The sequence below is a fragment of the Danio rerio genome, chromosome 5, assembly GCF_052040795.2.
Source record: "Danio rerio strain M-AB ecotype USA chromosome 5, GRCz13ab, whole genome shotgun sequence".
Lineage (NCBI taxonomy): Eukaryota > Metazoa > Chordata > Actinopteri > Cypriniformes > Danionidae > Danio > Danio rerio.
In genome coordinates this window covers 25586960-25612303 of record NC_141025.1, presented here as the reverse complement: position 1 = coordinate 25612303, position 25344 = coordinate 25586960, and the positions used below count along the sequence as shown (strand labels likewise).

Genomic DNA, 25344 nt, shown 5'->3' with positions numbered 1-25344 from the left:
ACGCATACAAATAGCAAAACACCTGCGAAACTCAGTCTCCTGCTCAAAATCCTACTCTGAACTACATTTCTGTCAACGTACATGTCAGTGGCATCAGAATGACAAATCCTTGCACCATTGTGTAGGGATGACAAATTACTTAGTCATGATTTCAAAATAAGGGTGTGCGCTGGAGGAATTTATTGATGTAAACTACTGGCAAACGTTTCTCTCTCTTTTTTTTTTTTCTAATTGCACTGTAGTTTGTAGAAAGACAAGAGAAGTTGTTGTGATACAGAAAGGAAAATACTGCACTGCATAGCACAAAGAAAAAGCAAAACAAACGTGAACATAGGACAATCCGCTTCGAGATGCACCTTCATTAGAAAAAGTCAAGATTCACCTGGGAGAAATGTACCAATTCTAGATAGATTTAGAAAAAAAGTCTATTGAAAATGTACAGGAAAAAGCATCATGACTAAATATTATGACTTGTTCAGCCATTTTGCATGTCAAGACTTGAACAAACGAATAAATGTTGTGGGGGTGAAACTATTCAATGGAGACCAAAATGATACATTATGATCAACATGACATCAGCAACTGATAATGTAGGAAACATCAGAGAATTGCACATAATCATTTGTGTGGATGTACAAAAGCATTTGCAACCTGTTCAAAGGAATGAGAAACTGCTTTTCTGATGTGCACGACTGACACAATGATCTGAAGATTGAACAGGCAGCTTTGAGGATTTCAACTCTGATCTGAGAAACGGAAATCTTACACACACCTTAGGAACGGTGTAGCAGAAAATGTTGGCGGTTTTAAAGCCTTGATTTTTCCAAACCGCTGTATATCTTGAAAACAGTTATCGTCCCATGTCTACGTGACATTAGACTTAAGAAGCAGATTATAGGAAATTCTGTGACAGTAACGGTGTTAAACAGCACTTGGGAAATCTTCAACAGAAGAGATCATTTTGTCTTCAACTGTATGCATGTAATATAGGGGTGCTTGAAAATGGACCAGGGGTAAGAGATTCAAACATTCTTCTCAGGTTCAGCTTTTTATTGTGTAATGTTAAACAAAGAGCTCATATGCAAACTTTGGAATGTAAGTCACCTAAAGCACAGACTCCTCAAACAACAGAACAAAATCAAAATAACGAGCGCTGTTAATAAATAAAATTTAAAAAAGAGGGAAAATGAATCCTGAAACTGGAATGACTTCAGTGGCTCACAATGAATCCTCACACCCAAACGTCTCACATTAAAGTCAAGAGTTAAAAATCAATTCAGAAGAGGCAAAAGAGACCAAATCTGTGACGGTTAATCACTAAAACATTTACCATAAAATGAAAAGGGTTTTAAAGTTTCACACCTGCCTTTAAGACGATGCAAAAGACGCCATGTATTTCACCATTAAAACAACTCAATTCAAATGACTTTATCCACAGAAGAATCCAATCCACCAGCCCTTAGAATACATTCAGCATGTTAGGCACTTAAAAATACCTGATCATCCTGTGATCAGCTCAGAACTCAATCAAACATGAAGCTCCATCCTCTACAGCCCAGATCAGCGCTAAGAATGAGCACTTTTGGGCTAGACATTGCTGCATTTTCTAACAAAAACAGAAGACCTGCCCAAATGTCATTCAGCGTTATGAACGAACACAATCAACCAACACCACGGAAGTGAAAACAACAGGATGAAAAATCTGGACTATTCAAAATAAACTATTAAACCTTCACTTGCTTTACAGCAAATGTACAAGTGAAATCTTGAAGTCACTTGTGGAATGTGCTCAGCTATGGAGAATCATAGCCAACAGGCAACAAGGTGGAAAACTGAAATTTCCCAGCATCACTTTAGTGAAGAGCTGACAGAATACATTCAACAGATCTGAAGCACTCAAGAGTCCCGTTTACAGTCTTTGTGTGATGCGAGATCTTCATACAATCCATCCCACAAAAGTATTTGGTTGGACCAATTTGGCATGTTATACATCAAAATTCCACATCTGACCTTCAGCATCTGACCGTTCACAACAGCCCATCTTTTTCAAAACTGCTGTGCATGAGAGAGAAGGCAAACGGTATGAACTTGACTCCGACGCCGCTGTAGAACTTATTCTGAAACTCCACCCTGAGGAGAAACACAAGTCAGTTGGGTTTTTAGCTTTGATCTGATTCACATTGATGATCTTCAATAACACTGATGGTCAGGGCTGGGGAGTAACCAAATACATGTAACGGCGTTACACAGTTACAAATATACGTAACAGTATTTAGCTTATAATGACATTTTACATAGATGTTAATCAAATCCCAAATGTAATTCAAATGACCAAAGGGATTACTTAGAATTGTATTACCCCTTCTTCATTTAGTATTGAAGTAAACATGGGGATATTAAGCAACAAGGCAACGGATTCTCTGTTTAAAACTTGTTTCCTGGTTTCTTTCAAGGTCATTATTCCTTCACTTTGGTCAATTAGTGAAGTTTTTTCCTTGCCACTAGCTTGCTTGGTTTGGGACTTTTGGAGCTGCGCATCGATGGATTTACACTTCAGTGTTTGGACTTTTAGCAATGAAAATTAAACCACACTGAACTGAACTTCAACTCTGAAAACTGGACTCAAACAGTTTCAATTTACTAGAAGTTCTATGTTAAGCTGCTTTGACACAATCTACATTGTAAAAGCGCTATAGGAATAAAGATGAACTGGATTGCTTATCATCATTACACAAATATGGACGACTCAGAAATAGATTGCGTAAAGCATTTCTCTCTTGGAAATATTTTACTTATAACTTTGAAAAGGATGCAACATCTCAATAGTAGTATCACATCAAATAATGCTTAATGGATATACCAAGATGTGCATGCATTTTGAAAAGGCACATCAAAAAATATATGCTAACAACTGAGCATAGATATATACACTAGATATCGCATAAGGACCCTGAGCATGCGTCAATAGCGCCGCCATATTTGTACAGTGCTCCCAGGACAGGTGTCATTCAACCGCTCTAGTCAAGACTGTTACTACGTGAAGATCCGGGACTTTAGCGCTGTCTATGGGTGTAGTAACGAGCAAACAAAGAAAACACAATACAAAGGTAGAACATTTCATAGGTAAGATTTAGTTTTTTTTTACATTTTTGTATGTTCTGAACTTTTGTGCTACACAGGTAACGTTATTGATGATAATACAGTCACTTACTGCATTCACCATAAGGCACTACACACTGGGCTTATGCTAGTTTTGTTGAATAAAATCAATGCAAAAGAAATATGACAACAAGATGCTGCGGTGCCAGAAACTTGTACTATTGTCTGCTATGTGAACGAGTCGTTCATAACGGAGATTCAGTATGCAGTATGCAGTATTCCTGCATCAGTATGAGAAGTGAAAGCAGGAGAGGAGGTGTGTTTCAGGACATGATTAGATCAAATTTAACAGGAATAGTACATTTCCACACACACAAACAAGCTTTTTGTCAGGAATGTCTGTGCGATCACTTATCCATCAATGTAGAAAAGTAGTGTAAAATTATAAGTTTCGTAAATTAAAAAAAAATTGCATACTAACATCCAGGAAAACTCCCGATCATAGATATATGTGTATATACGTAATTCTCTGGCTCTGGATGGCCACAGTCCTCCACTGCAGCTTGGTCCCGCATTCATTTCAAAGGAGCGCTACCCTGTACTAAAATGGCAGCTCTATTGACGCATTCCTTCTAATAGACAACAACAGGGTAGGCGACATCTAATGTTTATATCTATGACAACTGAGTATGATAAAACTTTATCTAATAAGAAACAATATGCGTGAATAAAGATAGAAACATGTGTAATAAATTATTGATTTAGGTTTAACAGGCACACGCAAATTTATACATCACTCCCAAAGAGTGGTCTCACGCCTCCAAAAGCCATGTAGTGTATTAAATGAGGGAAAAGTCCCACAGTCCAGACATTTTTCTTTTATAAATTTGCTGCCAGTTTATCTTGAAGTGACGAATGTGTTCTTTTTGACTCATTGGATGGAAATGGTGCTTTGTTCAAAAATGTTTTATGCAACATTCTAGTTTTGTGTGCAAGTTTAGTTAGCATCTTTGGATGGAAGCAGCTTGTGTAATCTATGCTTACCTGCAAAAAAACTTTGATCAGCATTCAATGTCCAATCGGAAAAAAACACAAGGCAGCTCTTGCAGGGTTTCTACAGGTTTTATCAAGTGAAATTTTATACTTTTTAAGACCCTATGAATGAAGTTTCAGACTTAAAGGGGCTAAACACTAAGGATTTTTCCTAATGGCCCAGTTTAAACATAAAAATCAAATGTTATTGTAAGGAAGATAATTAAATCAATGTTTATAAATAGAAATATAAATGCAATAAATATAAATAGAGTTGGCAAATAGAGTTAATAAATAATCTTTTGTTAAAACTTTTTTTTTTTAATGGAATGATTAGATGGCTGTTGGTCTGATTGGGTGCCTTTACATGGACATGGACCTTTTTAAAAAAAGATTTAGGACCTACAACACATTTCAGTCAATTTAAGGTATTTTAAGGCCAAAAATTTTGATTTTGAAATTTAAGACATTAGGACTAATACTCTTGATATTTGAGAAATGTTATCCAGTTACTGTTGTTTTTAAATTTTCTCATATTTAGAATGTTAAAAGGTTCATTGTTTAATATCTCTGAGAATTAACTTAAAAATTACATACAAATCATACATAAAATATAAGTTTATAAAGTCAAACGATATCTTTTTGTGCTTTACAGATGAACTATCAATAGTCTTTATTCATTTGAAATGTGGGTGTGGTAATCTGATCAGATTTATCATGAACAGATGATTACTTTGAGTCAATCTTTAATCATTTTAGTTTAGCAAAAACAGTGTGAATGACAGACCGACTGGACAATACTAAAACTTTTCACTGCATGTATTTTGTAATCGGATCTTAAAAGTAACCTTCCCAGCCCTGCTGATCGTGATGGTGGCGTATATTTCTGGTGTTGTACTAACCAGTGGAGTCTGAGAGCGTGAAGAAAAGCTGAAAGTCCCTCCATCACCAGCAGGATGGACACCGTGAGGACCGCAAACAGGCCAAAAACAGGCACCAGCAACACAATGCCCACACTGGTGTCCACATGCAGAGCCACCCGCATCACCATCTCCCACAACACTTCAGACAACTCTGGATCATGAGGGGAAAAAATAAGTAATCATTTAGCATTACTTTATTCTAACTGGTCCGTTGTCTTGCAATTGTCTTGCCAATTTAAAATTGAATGACTCTTCCAAAAGTGTTAGATTTTTTAATCGGTTTTCAATGCATTTAACCTAAAAGACCCAATCTATTCCCAAGCACAGAAATTGAAAGCACACACATACTGTGTTTAGAAGAAAATAAGTAATGTCTGATACTGATAATGCATTCATAACGTAATTACCATAAAATCAATACTATTAGACAGTCTTCTCTGAGCTGTTTGTGTCCTCGAATTAGGAATTATTAATTTTTATGAGAACACTTTAAAGATCTAAAATAATCTGCAGCAGCAGCTGGTACATGCTATACATTGCAAACTGCAGCTTTCTGAAAATGTAAAGGTGCTTTCTACCACATCAAGGACATTGTTAATAAATACAAAAGCAATAAAACAACAAGAAGAATATTATAAAAGTATACACAACTAGTGCAGATACAATTAAATATTAAAAGCCAACTTGAATAAATTAATTTTGAGACTTGTAAAGGCTTTCTACATGTCTACAAGTAGCAATCTCTTTAATTGTTTGGTAATTGCAACATACTAAACAAAACAATAGGTTATAGGCTGAAGAATGCTAATAGGACTTTGAATTTGCCTATAACCTGGGTTAAGCGCTTATGGTCAATTTTCTTTAAAATTAGCAATCTTCATTGACTGAGTGATATCTGATATGAAGTGGGTCTCAGATTGTACAAGAAGCACTGCATTTAATTACACTTTCCCCGCTATGTCTTATCGCCATGAGCATTTATTTTACCCCAGTATATTCAATAGAGCTGATGCGCTAGCCTGCCAATTCTGACGGGCATGTGCGAGTAAAAGGCTTTTTGTCTTGTTTTACGCTTAAACAACTAAATAAATGCCAAACTTGAATGTATTTTAATTACATTACAACATCGATACTGTAAAAGGAACCGTATAAAAAGGAAAAAGATTCACAATAAGAGGTCGCTGGAAGTTTATCAGTATGGGTAAAACACTAGCTCGGCATATATCCTATTGAAGATGCATTAGCTCTAAACTGCTATGTTGACAATAAATTAAGATGGTAAATGAAGTAGGTGTGCAACCATTTTATTGAGAAATAATGTAATAGAATATACTGTATAACATATTTTATTTCCACTCTCCCACATTAAACATTTATTTTTTTAATTAACAGTATTATGAAAAAATAAAAACAGTTGCACTTATTTTAAACCTACATTACAAATTTCAACGATTAAAATTTAAGATTAAAAAGTAGCTGTGTGTGCTGAGTGCAATTTTTGCTTGAATTAATATATCAGTGGGTATTTTTAATATAATTTCATATATTTTTATATACTTTGTTATAATAACAGTTTTTATTTTGCATCTGTATTAATACTGTAGTTTTATTATCAAGTTTAGACCATTTTATATGAGCTGTTTTCATGTTCATTTTAATATGGGTTAAAAATAATATATAATAACAATAATCTAAATAAGTGTTGTCTACATAGACTCACCGGCCACTTTATTAGGTACACCTTCCAACTGCTCGTTAACGCAAATTTCTAATCAGCCAATCACATGACAGCAACTCTATGCATTTAGGCATGTAGACATGGTCAAGACAGTCTGCTGCAGTTTAAACAGCGCATCAGAGTGGGGAAGAAAGGTGATTTAAGTGACCTTGAATGTGGCATGGTTGTTGGTACCAGACGGGCTGGTCTGAGTATTTCAGTAACAGCTGATCTACTGGGATAGAGTGCCATGTCATAGAACACAAATCACCATCTCAGGCTGGTATCTTGAACATGACAATGAGTTCACTGTAATCAAATGGCCTCCACAGTCACCAGACCCTAATCCAATAGAGCACCTTTGTGATGTGGTGGAATGGGAGATTTGCATCATGGATGTGCAGCCGACTAATCTGCAGCAATTGTGTGATGCTATCCTGTCAATAAGGACCAAAACCTCTGAGAAATATTTCTAGTACCTTGTTGAATCTATGCTCAAGGATTAAGGCAATTTTGAAGGCAAAATAGGGTCTAACCCAATACTAGTAAGATGTACCTAATAAAGTGGCCGGTGATTGTGGTTTCAATTAATTTTTATTTTGGTTTTAGTTCATTTAAAAAATTAAAAACACAGTGGGCTAAAATTATTCATTCAGTTCTTCTTTAACAATTATGACAAAGCTGCTTGTTTCTTAGTCTTTTAACAACTGTGTATTCTTAAATAAAATTAAGCTGGCCAAAGAAAACGATTAGAGAAATACCATAACATTTTTCCCGATTTAATTAATTGCATTTTCAGTTTAAATACTTCAATACACCTAACAATCAATAAATAAACCGACCTAGGTAACAGGCTTTTGCTTACTGGTTATTTGTTCTTAGACAATTGCTTTTGTTCCTTCTTTTAAAGTAGTACTGCATAATGTAAACACAAATGTAGACACAGAGATTGAAGGATGCGTCACTCACGGGCATGTGCCAGGCTGAGAGCCCACAGGCGGAGGTAAGACGCAGTATTAGAGATGCAGCCAAGGCAATACTCAATCGTGTGAATGGACTGATTAAGAAACAGATCCGGAAAATCAGGCTGCAGGAGAAGAGGAAACTTTGTTAGGCTCATAGAGAATGCAGTTTATTAACAGCTGGCTGAGAGTGTCTGACCTCTTCTGATTGGCTGTCAGAGCTGGAAGAGTGGCTGTCCAGACTGCTGCCCTCCTCCAAGTCATGAGTGTGCAAGAGAGAAAGCTCCTCCTCACTGCTCCTGCGCACACGCTGGTAACCCTGCACACACAACAACACACACAATGACCAAGAGAACGCACACACACACACACACAAATACATATTTGTTTTGGAGGTTTGTGAGGACTCTCCCCTGGTGTAATGTATTTAAAAAAACATACTGTTTATTATACAGCCTTACCCTACCCCTAAACCCAATACTCAAGTGAAGTGATATACAAGGACACATGGCATGTCCTCATAAACTAGCTTAATATTGTAAAACCTACTGTAGGTCATACCCATGTCATTATACTAAGACATAAGTAGAGATGACAGGCCAGGAATCTGAATAGGATGGTTTGTTCTCTAAACGTACTACTGGACTTTTTTGCTGTAATTTGGCCGATCTGTTCATGACTTGCATACTGCACTGCAAAGATCTGACTGTACACTGTACACTGTTCACCCACTGAAAAACACAAGATATTCTGCATTATCTTCAACAAATGTAGCAAATAATAATGAAACGGAGAAATAATAAATATAATAATGAAATTTGTTCACTTCCTACTTCAGTGGTGTTTAAAACAATAAATAGAAAGATAATATAGACAGCACTTTTGTGGTTAAGCAGTTTTCATTATAATTCTCCTTTAGGTTTAGGAGTTTTACAGTAATAATCAGAATATACAGTATGCTCATTGCATCTGTGAAACACTCTATATAAAGCTCGAGTAAACATCTAAGCTTGATGTCCTACACACATGGCCGGCCTTAAATATACTTGTGCATAACTCTTATGTGTGAATTATGGTCGATTGGTTATTTGAAAAACACTACTCCTTAAACTAGAAACATTGAAAGAAATTTTTAAATACTGAATCAGTGTGGGAGGTTTTATTAAAAGTATGATAAAACATTTATTATTGTATTTACATCACTAACCAATGAAGGGGCAATATTCCTGCTGTCCTATAAGTGACACCAGGAGGCAAAATGTGGGATTGCATTCCTTTTTTGCCTCTACTTTTTTGACAGTAGGGACAGAAATTTTTTGACAGAAATTTTTTGACAGAAATTTTTCAAATGGCCCAGATGAAAAAGAATTCTTTTTTGCACAATCAATTTTCTAATTTAATACATTTAATAATACAATAATAATTTAATTATAAATAAATAAAATAATTACTAAAGATCTTTCTTAACAAAATATTTTAAATATTATTTTTATTTAAAAAAAAAAAAAAAGCAAACTTTACTTATATTATATACTCAACATATTTATTTCAACTTTATTTAAAATAAAAAAAGAAATGTTTTAAAAGTTTTAAAAACTATAATAAACTAAATCTATGCACAACAATCTGTCCAGGTCAGCGTCCTCATCAGTAAATGCATAGAAAACTTAAACAACTTAAACAAATGTTATTGTGAGGAAAACAATTACACCACTTTGATAAATAAATGTTTAAATAAAAATGTTAAAGTTTTATTGAGATGTATTGGTAATTGTATAGGTGTTGGCCAGATTGGGTAGCTTTACATGGACAAAAGAAAATTAAGACCTGTTCAAAAAAGTTTTAAGACATACAACACAATAATTTAAGTAATTCAAAAAACTTTAAATGTTTTTTTTAAATAATCCAAATACTTAAAATAATGGTCAAATAAATAAATAAAATTGGCTAGTAAGCAAAAATATGGCATTCAGAGTAAGGATTTAAAATTTTTTTTTAAATAATCGGGCTTGCGTGGCAATTTTTTTTATAGGTGCCCGATAGAGTCATCAACGGCCACAGTGAGGACTATGCGACCACACGTAGGCTGTGGCGGAGCATACGCATGCGCTTGACGCAGAAGTATAAATCAGCCTTTAAAGGTGCAGTAGGTGATCTGCCAAAATGAAAATCGGATAGCATATTAGCTTTGGATGGCAGGGAGGGACCGTGTTTCAAAGCCACGCCTCTTGAAATCAACAGCGTGCCCACCGCAACACAACAGCAGACAACCCAGTTCATTCGCCTGTTAGAAGTGTATGTAGTGGTTGGCCGGGCAGCGTGCAGAAATTTCACTAAGCCACACTTCCATGCTATTTCAGACTGAATATTCAGAGTAGCAGTAAACAATATCGTGAGCGCGTCACAGGCTGTCCTTGTTCAGAAATGACCCAATGTGAATATAAAAGCAACTTCAGCTTAGCAAGCAGATGAGGCGGAATAGAGTTATTTGCTGATGTTTTGTTGTTAAACTGAATACCGTTTTAAATCTACATCATCAATGCTGTAAAAGCTCCCTTATGAAACTAAAAATAGTCATATCTAGCTTCCACCGGGAGATTTCAGTGGCTGAACAACACGTCTGTGCATAGAACCCATTCATAACACAATAATTTCTACATCAGCTCTGTGTGACTAATATAGTTTTAAAACAGAACATTACCTCTCTAACAGAAATACTTCAGCCATGGTGTGGTGTCGTCCTTCCTCCAGCGTGCAAAAGTAACTCAAACACTGATTCAGGACTTTAAAAAGTTTCAATTTAGCATTTGATTTTTGCCGCAACTGACAGTCTCGCGTACACGTGTCGCTCAGCTAGACGCACTTATGGCGGATAAGCGTGAACAGAGATGTGCAAAAGCCCAAATCTGCATTTGTTGACTGACAGTTTGAGTTACTTATCGGAATTATGAGAGATGTCGGTCAGACTCTATTTAATTGAATGAACATTTTTTATTTTTATGTCTTACCCAGAATAAAAAAATACATATAAAGTCATTTAGATCATTTACTTTAATCATTACTATTGGACTGTGAAGAGACTTTCAACCAGCACAATCATTTTTTATTCTGAAGACAATCACCTACTGCACCTTTAAGCCAAAGGAAGGTTTATTTTTATCCACGATCTTAGTTTCTCTCAGATTTCACTTGCCGGAGCATCTGACATCCGGTACGTCATGCAGGACATATGTTAGGTCTTCCCCTACCGTAATACACCTAAAACATGGATTATTGTAAAACTTGCCAATGGTAGGGAAGCGTTTTCTCGCATTAACGGCAGAGAAAAAGTTAAACGAAACATCTGTTTGTTAGATGTTTGCTCACACTTTATTTGGCAGTCTGTAGCGAGTCAAATGCACAAAACACCTAATTCGCGCCACAGGATGCCTTTTCCAATCTTTGCATAAACATCATATGTAAATCCTTCAGTCTTCATCTGCATCTGCTAACTGCACAGGCTGCAAAACAATTCCCCCACTCTCACGTAATGTGATGATTGTGAGGGCGAACATGAGACGTCATTTTTCGAGAGACACTTAAATACATCATGTGCGTTGCGTATGCAACCTCTATAAGTCACGTAAAACAATTCATTGCAAACTAAAATAAGTATGTTTTGATTATATGGTTTGGAATTGGATGTTTTATGAGATTATTTAAATTTTCCGCGATAGCGGAATTGTGAAAAACTAGAGGGGTCTGATTACTACAAACAAGAGAATCCTCACCCTGTACATGCTCAGGCGGTCTCTGCCCTTGTGTTGCCAGTAGATGTAGAGGGGTTTACCAAATAATAACACAGGCACAGAAAACACAGCAACGATCACCAAGAACACTTGAAATCCAGCCTATAGGAAACAGAATAAATAAATAAAAACAAGCATAGAAATGAAGCATTCTGTTCATCATGATTGCTTGACTCTCACCTGTCCTGGATAGAGTGGTCGGCCAGAGTCGCCCATCATCAGGAACATGTTGATAAAGTGGATGAGGATGCTGGGAGCTGTCTGAGAATCTCTGACTGTGAAGAAGAGCCACTTATAGATGATCATGAACACCAGATAACCGAAGAGACACAGCAGAAAGAGCAGCTCGGGAAGAAAAATCAGGTACACATTGATTGTCCGTCTGAAGTGCCTGCGCAAAAAAAAAAAAAAAAAAAACATTTGAAGAGTTAGAAGTCATTAAATCTTATATTGAACTATTAAAAAATGTAAGACTCACAAGTGATTGAAAATGCCAAGGACGACTCCAAACGTCATGTGGATTATTCCTACAATCACAGACATCTTCATCTTATAGGAGTTTAGGAAGGTGAGACGGTTTGATGCCAGGTTCCAGATCTACAAAGAACAACATAACAAAGCGAATTACTTTTATTCAGCTAAGGTTAAAATAAAGTGACTCGACGCATTCTTAGTTCAGGAAATGGCCTGCATTTAGGATCTTTTTAAGGTTTGGCTTATGTACATTGTATTGTACTTTCATAAAGTTTTAACAGAGTAACAGTAAACAGTAATAAAACAAAGTCATGGAACCTACCGGGTCAATGCCCAGTGGATAAGGCCCTTTAAAAACTCCTGTGATGTTTGGATCCAGTGCAAGTAACTTATTTGAGTTTACTGTGGACAACCTTGAAGAAAGATAAAAATAACAGCACACTGTTAAGATTAAATTGTGAAATGTGCTATTTTTTTTAAACCTTAAATTCATCAATAACCACAGACACACGGAAGGTTGTCTCTTTACAATTTTAAAAATGAATGAAATTCAGCATATTATATATTATCTGTTGCACACTCACGTCCAGTCTCCATTCTCAAACATGGCACTGACATTCCAGCCCGAGCCGAATATATTGAGTGATTTGGAGAAGCAGTCATTGTATATTAATCCAGTGTAGACTGAAAATACTCCCATCAGCAGGATGATGTAGCGGCCTTCGAAAAAAATGTTCCAGATCTAAACAAATAAACACAAAGTAAAATCAAACTGTTAAAAAAAAAGTATGCAAAATAAAACAAAGCCAAAAGTATGCAACCACATCATAAAGGCAAGCTGTACCTCATTCCTGGTTTTCTTCAATTTGCGGTCGTTCTCATAGAGAACCATCCACAGAGCAAACAGAGCCATGATAATGCCATGACCAAGGTCTCCAAACATCACCGCAAACAGGAAGGGAAAGGTGATGATTGTATATGGAGCTGTGAAAAGGTGTGATAAAAAAACAAACCTGATTATCTAAACATACAATAACATACATTTCTTCTTTAAATATTAGCGAAATAATATTTACATTTTAATAAAGTCAATACTTAAAGTCTTATTCTTCACCTAAAACAAAAATCCTGTCGTAATTTAGGCCCAGTCCCAGTTCTATTTTTGTTCCCCTTTCCCTTGGCCCTTGAAACCGAATGTGGACGGAAAGGGCTTAAAAATGTACCCCTAAGAATTGGGACAGCACTACAGCACCTGCACACCTCATCATATGTCATCGTGATCTCTTGCTTCATATGAGATCAGACGATCGTGACTGCTGTAGTGATTCCAGTTGTGTTATATTTTGGTATTTATCTACAGGAAATCACTGAAGGTTAACATCATGTTATCATAACGATCTAATGTGACAATAAGATCGTAACTTTACTGTGCATTTATACAGTGGCCATATTCATCCATGTAAACACAACAAAAACAACATTAACATTATAGCAGACACTGTAAAAATCCTATTCCCACCCACTAGACTTTTTTGTCAGGGGATTTGAGAGTCTTTGAGTGTAAGAAAGTTGTGGGACTGAGTGCAGTGTGCACAGCTGCGGCATGCGGTCTCATAATTTATGATTCGAAAACATGAGTCGAACCATTAACGATGCGCATCTCGCGCTGCAAAAGTTACATTACAGTACATGCTTTTAGTCATTTTCGTGTGAAACAGCTTTGCAGAGCAACAAATGTGTCCAACTGGTAATGGCGCGGTATATGATGCAATAATCGTTTTATCTTGATTAATAATTTTCATAAAGGTTAGAAGCCAAAATCATAAACAAAATCCATTTTTTGATTAACTGCACTGCCCTAGTGCATAATGTTTTAAACAATTGTTTTTAAAATATATATATTTAAGGGAAATTAGGAATCATGTTAAACTGAGGACATCAAAAAAGCACGTTTCAACAGACAGCGTACTGTTTGTGCCACCAACTAAAACTCGAAATAGAAAACAGCCATTCAGAATCAAGCTGCTCAGAGTCAATACATCTACATTATAATTTTCAAAAACATAGTGATTAGTAGCATACAGGGTATCCCCAGGATCCTCCAAATGAAATTCAAGGCTATTTAAGACCTTTTTAATACCATTTTAAATTAAATCCAATGCCAACTTCGTACCCATTCCAACAGAAGTATGAGGGAAAAATGTCAAATCTGTATAAATTTTAAACCCTAGAAAATAATTATGTACAAGTGGGCTACTTGAATTAAATAAAGCATTTTATTTCAATTATTAGTTATATTTAATACATACACAACAGTGTGGTCGTCCACACGGTAATGAATATGAAGGTCTAACTGAAGGTCAAACATGACCACATACCCATTGGTTTTATTGACCTGGTCAGTCGGTTCTTTAGTTATAAAAGGATCTAAATTAAGTAATATATTCAGTTTTGTTGCTTCCGCACAAGAATGTAACTGCAACCTCAGAGTCAGGAAGCTCTGTAATGTTCTTATTCGATGTGTAAGAGTGGTGCTCAGACATAGTTTTAAGGACCCACATCACATCTGCCTGCAGAGTTGGTGTTGAGCCATAGTAGGATAGGATGTTCCTTGGCTGTGGTGGCAGTGTTGGGCAAGCTACTAGAAAAATGTAGTGAGCTAAGCTATTAGCTACTCTACTTAAAATGTAGTTTAACTACACTAAAAGGTACCCTCTTGGAAATGTAGCAAGCTAAGCTTAAACCTACTTGGCAAAAGTAGCTAAGCTACATCTAAGCTATTTTTACAATTTAAATTTTTAAATTGAAGCAACTTAAATCCAAGTCAATCAGATCTTAGTAATCAATAAAACTGTGAAAGAAACATATAAATAATATGTATAAAAATATAATAATGTAAAAATATAAAAAATAATGTAAATAATATGATGTACCAAACAGAAACAAATTATAGTATATAACAGCAAAAACAAAAAATCCAATAAAACCAGGAGTTACACAATTGAAACACTATAAAAAAAAAATTATAGTAAAGGGAAATACTTTGCAATAAGCATTATATTGTATATATATTTACAACTTTTCATTAATGAATTCATTAATTTCTATACTTTAGCCTTTACTACAGTAAATTCTCTGTCATTCTCTCTCTCTCTCTCTCTCTCTCTCTCTCTCTCTCTCTCTCTCTCTCACTGTCTCAGTGTCTCTCTCACTGTCTCTCTCTCTCTCTTTCTCTCTCACTCTCTAAATATATATATCCCTCAGTCATCTTTTAATCAAGCAAGTTTCTCGTGTCAGATCAATGATTGTTTGGTGATGTCACCAACCAGAAAAAGAGGTGGCAGTAGGGCATCAAAAACTTTGTTATCGACCACCATAAAACTGGAAGAAAAAGAAACTGACATTCTTTTAATGTAGAAATTTAAACATTACTGATAGCCAAAGCTGTTTCAGTAACCGAAGAGGTTTCCGGCAGAGAACTGCACAATAGGTGATTGGCGCTGTCAAGCAGTACTACAGGTGGTGTGTTTGGCAACCCCCCATATGGGAGTCCAGGGTCGTACCACCCATTGTCGCTAACGTTAGCTTAAAAGATTTCCAGCGTCAACAGCAGTAGGATGTTCGGATTCCATGGCCACCGCGACACTTTCCCATTTTAGCCGACAAACTAGACTAGCGACTGTACCTCACCTCAAGCAACCATAGTAACAGGTGCACACGTTTTCCCACTTTGTGCTAGTACGTGGAGCGTGAGGTGCACTCAACAGTACGCTGCATGAAGTTTTATTAGCCTACATTAGTAACAGTTAATTTTGTTATGGTATGAACTTAATCCTAGGAAAGTCAAAAAATAAATGAATAAAATAAGACCTTTGTAACGAAATTCAAGACTTTGTTTACCAAATTCAAGCCTATTAAGGCCTTAATTTGAGATTACCAAATTTAATGCATTTGATGCAAATTTTGCATTCAAATGTGCTTTTAATTTTGTTTTTTATTTCTATGAATATTTGCAATTATTCTTTTTTGACAACCCAAGTGAACATGAAAGATTTCTACATGAAGTCAATTTAAATGTACACAGAGTTAGAAAAGCTGGTCCTTACCTGGGTTGACCTCTCTATAGCTGCTCACACCATAGGCATCTACTATATTCTGAAAGCCTGAGGTAAACTTGTTGGTGCGTATGAGGGTCGGTGGAGTGTCACTGCTTGGGATACGATTGACAAATGAGGGAACTGTGGCTCCACTTTTTCTCTAAGGGACAAAACAACACAAATATAATAGCCAAATTAGGGAATATGTAACTTTATAGAGAATCTGAAGTAATATGCGGATGCTTACCGATCCATCTTCTAGTGCTCTCCGAAGCGCGGGCAGATCATTGACAGGACACCACACCTCAGCTATAAGGCACTTGTTTGTGACGTCAAAGCTGCAGAGGTTGAGGATGTGGTATATAGCTTTCATTTTCTTCACCTGGATCACCCAAATGTACACAGACTCTGAGGCCTTGATCAACACTTGCCTCAGGTAATCCTCAGTACGGTGTAGAACCTATGGCAAAGCAATTCATTTCAACAACAGCTTTAAATGTAGTCTCATCTAAACCACACTGTATATAACTTTAAGTGTCAAAAATAAAATGGTCTTGTATTAAGTTTAGTGTAAACCTAATGTGTTAAAATGAGATGCAGGTACAAACGAAAGGTATAGACGAAAAGGTAAACGAAAAGGGGGAGGGGGGGCACTGTAAATAAAGTGGTTCTCTTTAATGTAGTTGATGCAGACTCATTCATTAATTTAGTTGCGGCAAAAATGCTGATTACCGATGTCATTTTCCATAAAACTGCTATATTAGCATATTAAAATTTTACTTATCTAGTTAACGTTAGCTTTTTGACAATAGATTGTTGCATAATGCTCTGCAACTATCATGCCAAAGACTTTCCTTTTTATTTCTGAAGACTTGGGATGATGTTAACTTAACATTAACGGCCACAGTTAACACTGTTTTGCTGTGCATTTGCTTAACACTGTGCTACAAACGAACTGACCCTATTGTATTTTTTGCATAATCAATTTCTATTCGGTTCTTGAGTGTCTTAATTAACGTGGACATTTCTAGACATACAGTGCATCCGAAAAGTATTCATAGTGCTTCAATTTTTCCACCAATCAGGCCTGTATGGTAGAGTGGCCAGATGGAAGTCACTCCCCACCTGGAATTTGCCAAAAGGCATCTGAAGGACTCTCAGACCATAAGAAACAAAATTCTCTGGTCTAATGAGACTACAATTTAACTCTTTGAAGTGAATGCCAGGCTTAACGTTTGGAGAAAACCAGGCACCGCTTGTCAACAGGCTAATACCATCCCTACAATAAAGCATGGTGGTGGCAGCCTCATGCTGTTGGGATGTTTTTCAGTAGCAGGAACTGAAAGACTAGTCAAGATAGAGAGAAAAATGAATGCAGCAATGTACAGAGACATCCTAAATGAAAACCTGCCTTAGAGTGCTCTTGACCTATTTCCAGCAGGACATTAACCCAAAGCACACCGCCAAAATATCAATGGAGTGGCTTCACAACAACTCAGTTAATGTCCTTGAGTGGCCCAGCTAGAGCCCAGATCTAATCCTATTGAACATCTCTGGAGAGATCTGAAAATGGCTGTACACCAACACTTCCCATCCAACCTGATAGAGCTTGAGAGGTACTGCAAAGAGAAATGGGCAAAAATTCCCAAAGACAGGTTTGCCAAGCTTGTGACATCATATTCAAAAAGACTTAAGGCTGTAATTGCTGCCAAAGGCGCATCAACAAAGTATTGCGCAAAGGCTCTGAATACTTATGTTCATGTGATTTTTCAGGTTTTTTACTTTTAATAAATTTGCAACAATTTCAAAACATCTTTTAACATTGGCATTATGGGGTATTGTGTGTAGAATTTTAAGGAAATAACTTAATTGAATACATTTTGGAATAAAGCTGTAACATAAAAAAATGTGGAAAAGTGAAGCACTATGAATACTTTTTGGATACTTTTTCGGCACTGTATCCAGGTACATTTATATATGTACGACATGACTATTATTTGTGTCCCCTTTAAAAATTGCTCATGAGAAAATTTTATATATTTATTGTCCCCCTACTGTTAAATGAAATTTATGCCTATTGACTAATATTCACACACATTTAATTCTTATCAAGATAATAAAGAGGATGTACCTGGAAGTCTTAGAACCTTTTCCCAATATAATAAAATCATCGTCACTATTAGGATATTATGTACCTCTAAGATGGCTGTAATAAAGTCTCTTATTTAAAAACAATGGTAAATGAAGAGGACCAATAACGACCACAGATTTATTATAGAGTACCACAAGGCTGAGATCTCGGACCATTGCTTTTTACAACATAAATGCTACACTAAACAGACATCCTTATAAACACAGATAGCTCTTACTGCTGTGGTGATGATAACCAAAAGAAACCAATCTTCTTATAGCTTTTTTAAATAACTTATGTTTTTTTCTGAAATCACAAATTTATTTGCGAGTCTTTAATCTCTCAGGTTCAATTTTTTTTAAGTTCTAAATTTTAATATGATTAATTATACATTTTTTTAAATGCTATAAATAATTATTCAAAGTAGAAAGTCAACAATATAAAACCAGCAACCATATATGGTTTTTCCTTTGCTCTGGTCTGTGAACTGTGTGCTCGGATGAATGTAAAAAAGACATTTTTCCCACTTAAAAGAAAACAATGTGTGTGAGGTATCATACACACATGATTCAGTGGTGCCTGTGGTCTGTGAGAAACGTATCCGCAGCCTAGACCTCATGAACATCATGTGCTAAGCTGGGCCACTAACACAATTTTCTTTCTCTCTCCTCAAGAAATCACAAGCAAGCTCAAATGCCCTCAAACCAAACATGGCCCCCTACATTCCATCACTGCACGACTATCTTCAACTTGTTAGGTAAGACTGCAGGAGACAGAAGCCAATCCAAAACCATATACTAACAATTATTTATGTTCAATCATTTTAGACCATCTAAAGCAACCTCATGTTAAAAACAGACAGAACGCAATTACAGCACATCATTTAATATGATGCAGGACACTTCAATTCTTCATGCAACAAAATAATTTATCATATTTCTTATGATAAAGTGTTATTATAGGTTATTTGTAATTTGTAAGGTAACTTTACACAAGTATATTTGAATTTTTACGAGTATATTTATATGAAAGAACACCAAAGTTTTTATAGAATACAAGTTTTAGTAGTTTTTTTTTTCTTTAATATGCTATGAATTACAATCCATAGCAACTCATGAAATGCAATTTACTTAAAGCAAGCAAAATATGTGCAACAATTCTAACATTTGTAATGGTGCCAGTTGACAGGAATCTGTATAATGCATCGAATAGTGAGATCACACTTTCACCCACATTGGTGATTCACAGTGTAAAACCAAAAAAAAGATAAAAAAAATTGAACAAGAGCAAAGTGCACTGATTAGTGCAAAACATCTTGACTCACTGTGTGCAAGTCCTGAATGCGTGTTCGGAGGCCCTCCACCACATCGGTCCTCTCCTCATTACTGTTGGGGTATGGGTACAGGTGACAGTGGTAGCTACAGACACAAAAGTTTCTGATCAGCAATTTTAACTTAAAAATACAGTAAAGATTATACATTTTCAAAAACAATAAAATTAAAAAGGAATGAAAGTCAAAAAGCTTCCTGTTGTTTGTGTTTAGTGCGATGCCAGCTTCTATGAACATTTTTATTTAATTTATTATTTTAATTTCTTTCATTTTATTGAGAGAACATATACTGGAGACACAGATTATATTAAGGTTTTACAATTTATGTTTGCTCAAAGCTCTACAACAGGATTTAGATAAACAGTGTTAAACATCCCTTCAAAAGAATGAAATGAATGAAATAAATTCCTCACAGAATTAAAACCAACACAATCCTATAAAACAAGCTTCATAGTTAAAGTGCTTTTACAAATGTAAATGTGTGGGAGGTAATCTTCACCATTCCAAGTATTAAAAAGTGGTATGTCACCCTGGAGAATCTCTCGAACTGATTGTACAACGGGTAAAAACAATCTGGTCCCACCGGTTGAAGAATTTATAAAAGTTTGGTTTACCAACATTAGGGCTAATTTCATCGAGTTTGGCAATATTTCCTGTAACATGAGGCATCTATTCTTAATCTTTATAAGGTAGCTGCTCCTTGTCTAACGATCTGTGTGGTGCAATCGGTTAGTGCATTGGTAATTAACAGCTGTATATCTCTGACAGCTCAATAAACAAAGACCTTTCAACTAGACTGATTAACAGAAACATCACATGTAGAAATTAATGAAGAAAAACGTACCAATCACATATCTTTTTCACTTTCTGTCCAATCTGTTCTCCCCAGTAAGAGATGAGGAACACCACACTCCTAGTCGGCTCACCCTGACAAAAACAGACAGAATCTTTATTAATATATATTTTGGAGACCTATAAGCATTAAACAAAATTATCAAACTATGCTTGACTCACCGAATCAGGGTCATCCAGAAGCTCATCTACCTCAGAGTAGCTGAGGATAGTGTAGCCCTTACATACTCTCCAGAGCATTCGCTCAAATGCCTCGATTTTCACACTCTGGATGAGGCCAGAAATGAACCTGAGCAACAAAAGAGTGATTTTACAATAGTCAATAAAACCCAAGGTCTTGCATGCACATGCATTTATAAAACAGGATGTCAGACATTTACTGAGCTCATGAGTGTAAAAAAGCTAACAAACGTCACTCTATGCTACTAATTTCTGCTTATGTGTCAATATTATCAACTATGACTAACCTAAAAATAGACTAATTTGCTAATGAGAGTGAGAATACACATAATTGAAAAGAGACCTAAAGTAAAAAAAATAAATAAATAAAATAAAAAACTTTTTTTGTAGCACAGCTGCTCTTCAGACATCTAGAATGTGAATCCCAACTCACAAACCCATCCTGATCCCACCCCCACGTTTCTCTCCAACTTCACTTCTTGTCAATATCAACTGCTCTATCATAATCAAGTCAAAAATAGATCTTTGCAAAAGGGGGAAACATATCCACATGTGGACCGACATCAGCAAAAAGCGTTCAAAATTAAGGTCAAAGGTCATGACAAAGGTTAATGTTTTAAACACTGCTCACCCAAGCTTGGCTCCAAGCCTCTGCATGCTGGTGTAGTCCATCATGGGTTCTTTCTCTAGAAAGGGGAATTCTTCATACTGGCCCTGTGTTGACTCTCTCTGCTCCCACACAAGCAAAAACCAAGCAGGGGATAAGATATACACATAAGCAGGTCCATGTTTTTATGTTTTATTGGGACCTTTCACAGACAAACTTATTTTTACACTGTTCAAGTGGTGTATATTCCAACCACACCGCTAGGGTTGGGCCGATAAACGATATTATATCGAATCGTGTTTAAAATTTGTGTCAATAACAATGTTACAACCGGCTTAAAACTGTAACATTGGAGAGACAATACAGACCACATAATGACAATGACTTTTTTACTCTGTATTGATCTCAGAGCCAATCACAAAGCAGAAATGTGCAACATTGGGAATCTAAAAGTGTGTTGATATTAAAGATGCACCAAACTTTCAGCCATGGAAAATTTATCAGCCGAAAATGTTAGGCCATTTAATGGACTCAAATTTTTATGGCTTTAGTCATTGTTGGTGTACTGTTAAATCTGGAAGCATGAACAACTGATATCAATATGTATATGGTTATTGTTCAATATGGAAAATAGTTATCGAGATTGCATTTTTGCCATATCGCCCAGCCCTGCACACCACTATACACAGCATGCACCAAATATATTTATTAATTACAATATTTAATTTATGATATTAATGAAAGAATGCATAAATTAACAATTTTATTAAGCTTAACATTCTGCTCTTTTCACCAAGATAAAAACAAGTTCCACAAAAATTAAGGTCTTACCACTTTTTGTCCCCACGATATGAGTAATAACTTAACCCCCAACACACACACACACACACACACACACGCACGCACACACGCACACACACACGCACGCACGCACGCATGCACGCACGCACAGCTTCAAAAAGATCAAAAAGAAGAGGTCAAGTGTTAAGCTTAATATTTTTGATCACGGGTGGCTGCTCTCAAAATTCTGGACAATCAGGTGACTCTAAATCACCTGCATGATTCCCACAGTCCTACAGCCTAGGGATGAATTCCTTTTCACACTAGAGGATAAACATGATCAAGCCAAACAGCAGACTGCACTAAGCCAGTCCTTTCAGCAGTCAGACATGCCCCTTTTCTTTTGTGTAAAAAAAAAAAAAAAAAGATCCATTCAAACCAAAGCTGCCAACATGTGAGAAGGGATCACATGACCCACCTCTGTGCCGCGATGCACAAAGTTGCGAGTGATGCGGAGCATGTGTGTGTATTCAGTCAGCTCTAGAAGGTTTTTCTGGAGCTTCTCCTTATTCCTGGTGACTTCACCCAGTTCGAGTTCCAGTCTCTGAAGCTGCTCCTATACAAAACATACATGCTTCAGTCAGCGATGATTATCAGCAGCGATATCAATGCTGTCACCAGTGCAGTGACAATGGAAAATTTGTTCCTGAAATAGATCCACTATGATGAAACTGCAAAATGAGACGTCAACTTTACAGTAATGGAAAAAAATAGATAACACCAGCTGATTGATATGCAATGGCAGACTTGTAGACGGTGGGGGTGTGGGGGGTGGGTGTAGATGGGGGGGACGTCGAGTTGTTCGGTGGCCCACTGACAAAGTCCAGAATTTGACCCCTATAGGAGCTCATTTATCACATTTTTGACTGCTATGCCATCATAAATTGAGAAAATTATAGATAGAAGAAGGCTTTAAGAGTTTAAGATTCAGCAAAGATTAGTTCTTAAAATGTCTCTAAAATGCATAACTGAATAGAAAAATGAGGCAAATAAATGTAAAAAAGGTCTATCTTTTTAGAAAAAAGAAAGAACCACCCCTTTTAAAAGGCTGGCTAAACGGTTTACAGAGGAGATAAATAGCAATTCAGCATGCAAATATTTTCTGATTGTCAAACATTCTAATCAGTGTAATTTTTCAAAAGACATCTTAATTAAAATGTATATAATTATACTGTAAAATAAGTAAAATAATTCTACTATTTATATTGAAATCATTTTCAAATATCCCAAATCTATATCTTATATTCCATAAAAACCAAGAGGGAAAAAAAACAGAAGAGTGGTATAAAAAAAAAAACTAAAATAACTTGGCAACCATAAAAGATATTTGAATGTGTCTGAAAGATCAACTAATCACACGCAGGCTAAACAAATGAGCAGTGTTGCACTGATCTCACCATTATGACCATCACATGTTTGGGTAATGGTGCAGCAGGGTTCACCTCCCCTTCTGGCAGTGGGATGTCTTCTTTTTTAATTTCCCTCAGAAGATATCCTGTTATGCAAGTACACTTAGAGTTCATGATTTTGATTTACTATCAATGTCTGTGATAAAGTTCCCTCATGTCATAACACATATCATTTTATAAATAAACTCAATTCAATATTTCTAACTATACAAAAAAAATGTAATTGTTTACCACTTCAAATACTTCATTCATAGATATGTATATTTCAACTTTGCTTAATTTTTCTATACTACTACTGTTCTTTGGTTATAACTTAATTATGAACAATTATTATGTTCAGAAATTATTCAGACCCTTCACAAGCTAAATGATGCCCTTATTAGATAAAGATTTAAAGAGCAAAGCTTTTACCCAGAATTCTCTCCATCTCTTCACATCTCTTGATTTCATTGACAAACTTGCGCTGAAAAGAGTTCACACTGGGATTGAGCTGAAAAAAGTGTAATGCTATTATTATTATCTTATAAAAGCACATTCTGTATTCACACAATCAATAACAACATGTAGCATGACTAGAATATTCTACAGATTCTATATAATCAATAAACTGAATACAATACTTTCATAGCACTGCATACATTAAACAAGAAGAACAATAAATAAACAAGCAATACAACTAAACATAATTACATGTATTATTAAACAAATAACATTAAAACACAATAGAACAATGATAAAATATTTAAGGATCATTTTATATACTGATACGAATGACATTTGTGGAAGGGGAAAATATTTATTCAAAATTAAATGTAGGCACCACACCACAATAATAACAATACGTTCTGTTAAGTTATGGTCTAAAAAAACTTGTTGGTGTTATTAAACAGTAGCTATTTGACCAAAACAGATGAGTGGGAGACTGTAAACTCAACACAAGTTTAACAGCGTTTAAAAATAGAAATATATGAACAACAGGTTTGACTCACATCTCTGAACTCCACCAGGCCGAGCTCTCCGAGTTCACTGATGCAGTCATACGCGGAGCCGGACTGCAGGAAGAGCTGGGCCAGACACATCTCCTCACTCCGAAACAACGAACCCATGGTGATCAAACGGCTCCTCTCCACACAAGTGAAGTGTTAGGGAGTGTTATTAAGCCAAAAGTAAATAAATATCCTACAGGTGAAGGTTATGTGATGGATTGACTCTTGCACTGGGGCGGACCGGAGTGATGACTGGATGTCCGCGCTGGGGCTTTAACTTCAGCCGCTTTATCAGTGACACGTCTCCCGTCTTCAGTCCAGACAGCCTCACACGACCGCTGTAATCAAGCTGATAGTCTTTATTCAAATTAAATCCCAGTTTCCGGTACTGTTGGGTCCTCCATCACTAAAGTTCGGTTTAAGTCCTACCGCACCGACTGTGTATAAAAGCCACTTTCCGTGCTGTCTTCGGTCCGAATAGCAGCGAGCAAGAGAGCTACAGCCGAAGGTGCTTGTCCTCTCAATTAATTATTTGCTCACGGTGTGTTTATCTCCTCGTTATCATTTTACAGACAATTCTGTAATGTTTACCTGCAGTTGTTAGTCATTTGTGCTTGCTTCTGACTGTCGAGCCTCTTCAGCAGTAGAAACTTCTTGCTCCGTCAGAGTGAAGACTCGGCACTTACTTTCGACAGTTCAATTGCACTTCAAAATAAAAGTCCCGGGTCTTTCGCAACATATTAAATTTTAGTTCTACTGTGGAATAAGATAACATTAAATGTTTAAAATGAAATACAGTTTACGTACGTTTGATGTCTACATTTAATTTTTATATTTAAAACAATTCTTAGAACTACTTTATTATTTTAGTAGTGTTTTAAAAAACTTGACCTGTGCTTCCCAATACGCTGCTTTTG

At 36.0% G+C, this 25344-nt stretch overlaps 1 protein-coding gene across 2 annotated transcripts; it reads right to left on the bottom strand.

Annotated features, from left to right (window-relative positions):
* Window positions 1-1371: 1371 nt before the first annotated feature.
* atp6v0a2b (ATPase H+ transporting V0 subunit a2b) lies at window positions 1372-25117 on the bottom strand. Of its 2 annotated transcripts, NM_001122747.2 has the most exon segments (20): window positions 1372-2130; window positions 5034-5205; window positions 7741-7858; window positions 7933-8052; window positions 11504-11623; window positions 11702-11912; window positions 12000-12118; window positions 12318-12408; window positions 12580-12737; window positions 12840-12979; window positions 16102-16252; window positions 16340-16552; window positions 19548-19641; window positions 20398-20480; window positions 20568-20694; window positions 21217-21314; window positions 22451-22588; window positions 23430-23527; window positions 23853-23931; window positions 24431-24870. In NM_001122747.2, coding segments are annotated over 20 exon segments (2550 nt in total). In that variant the 5' UTR covers window positions 24548-24870; the 3' UTR covers window positions 1372-2027.
* Window positions 25118-25344: the final 227 nt, after the last annotated feature.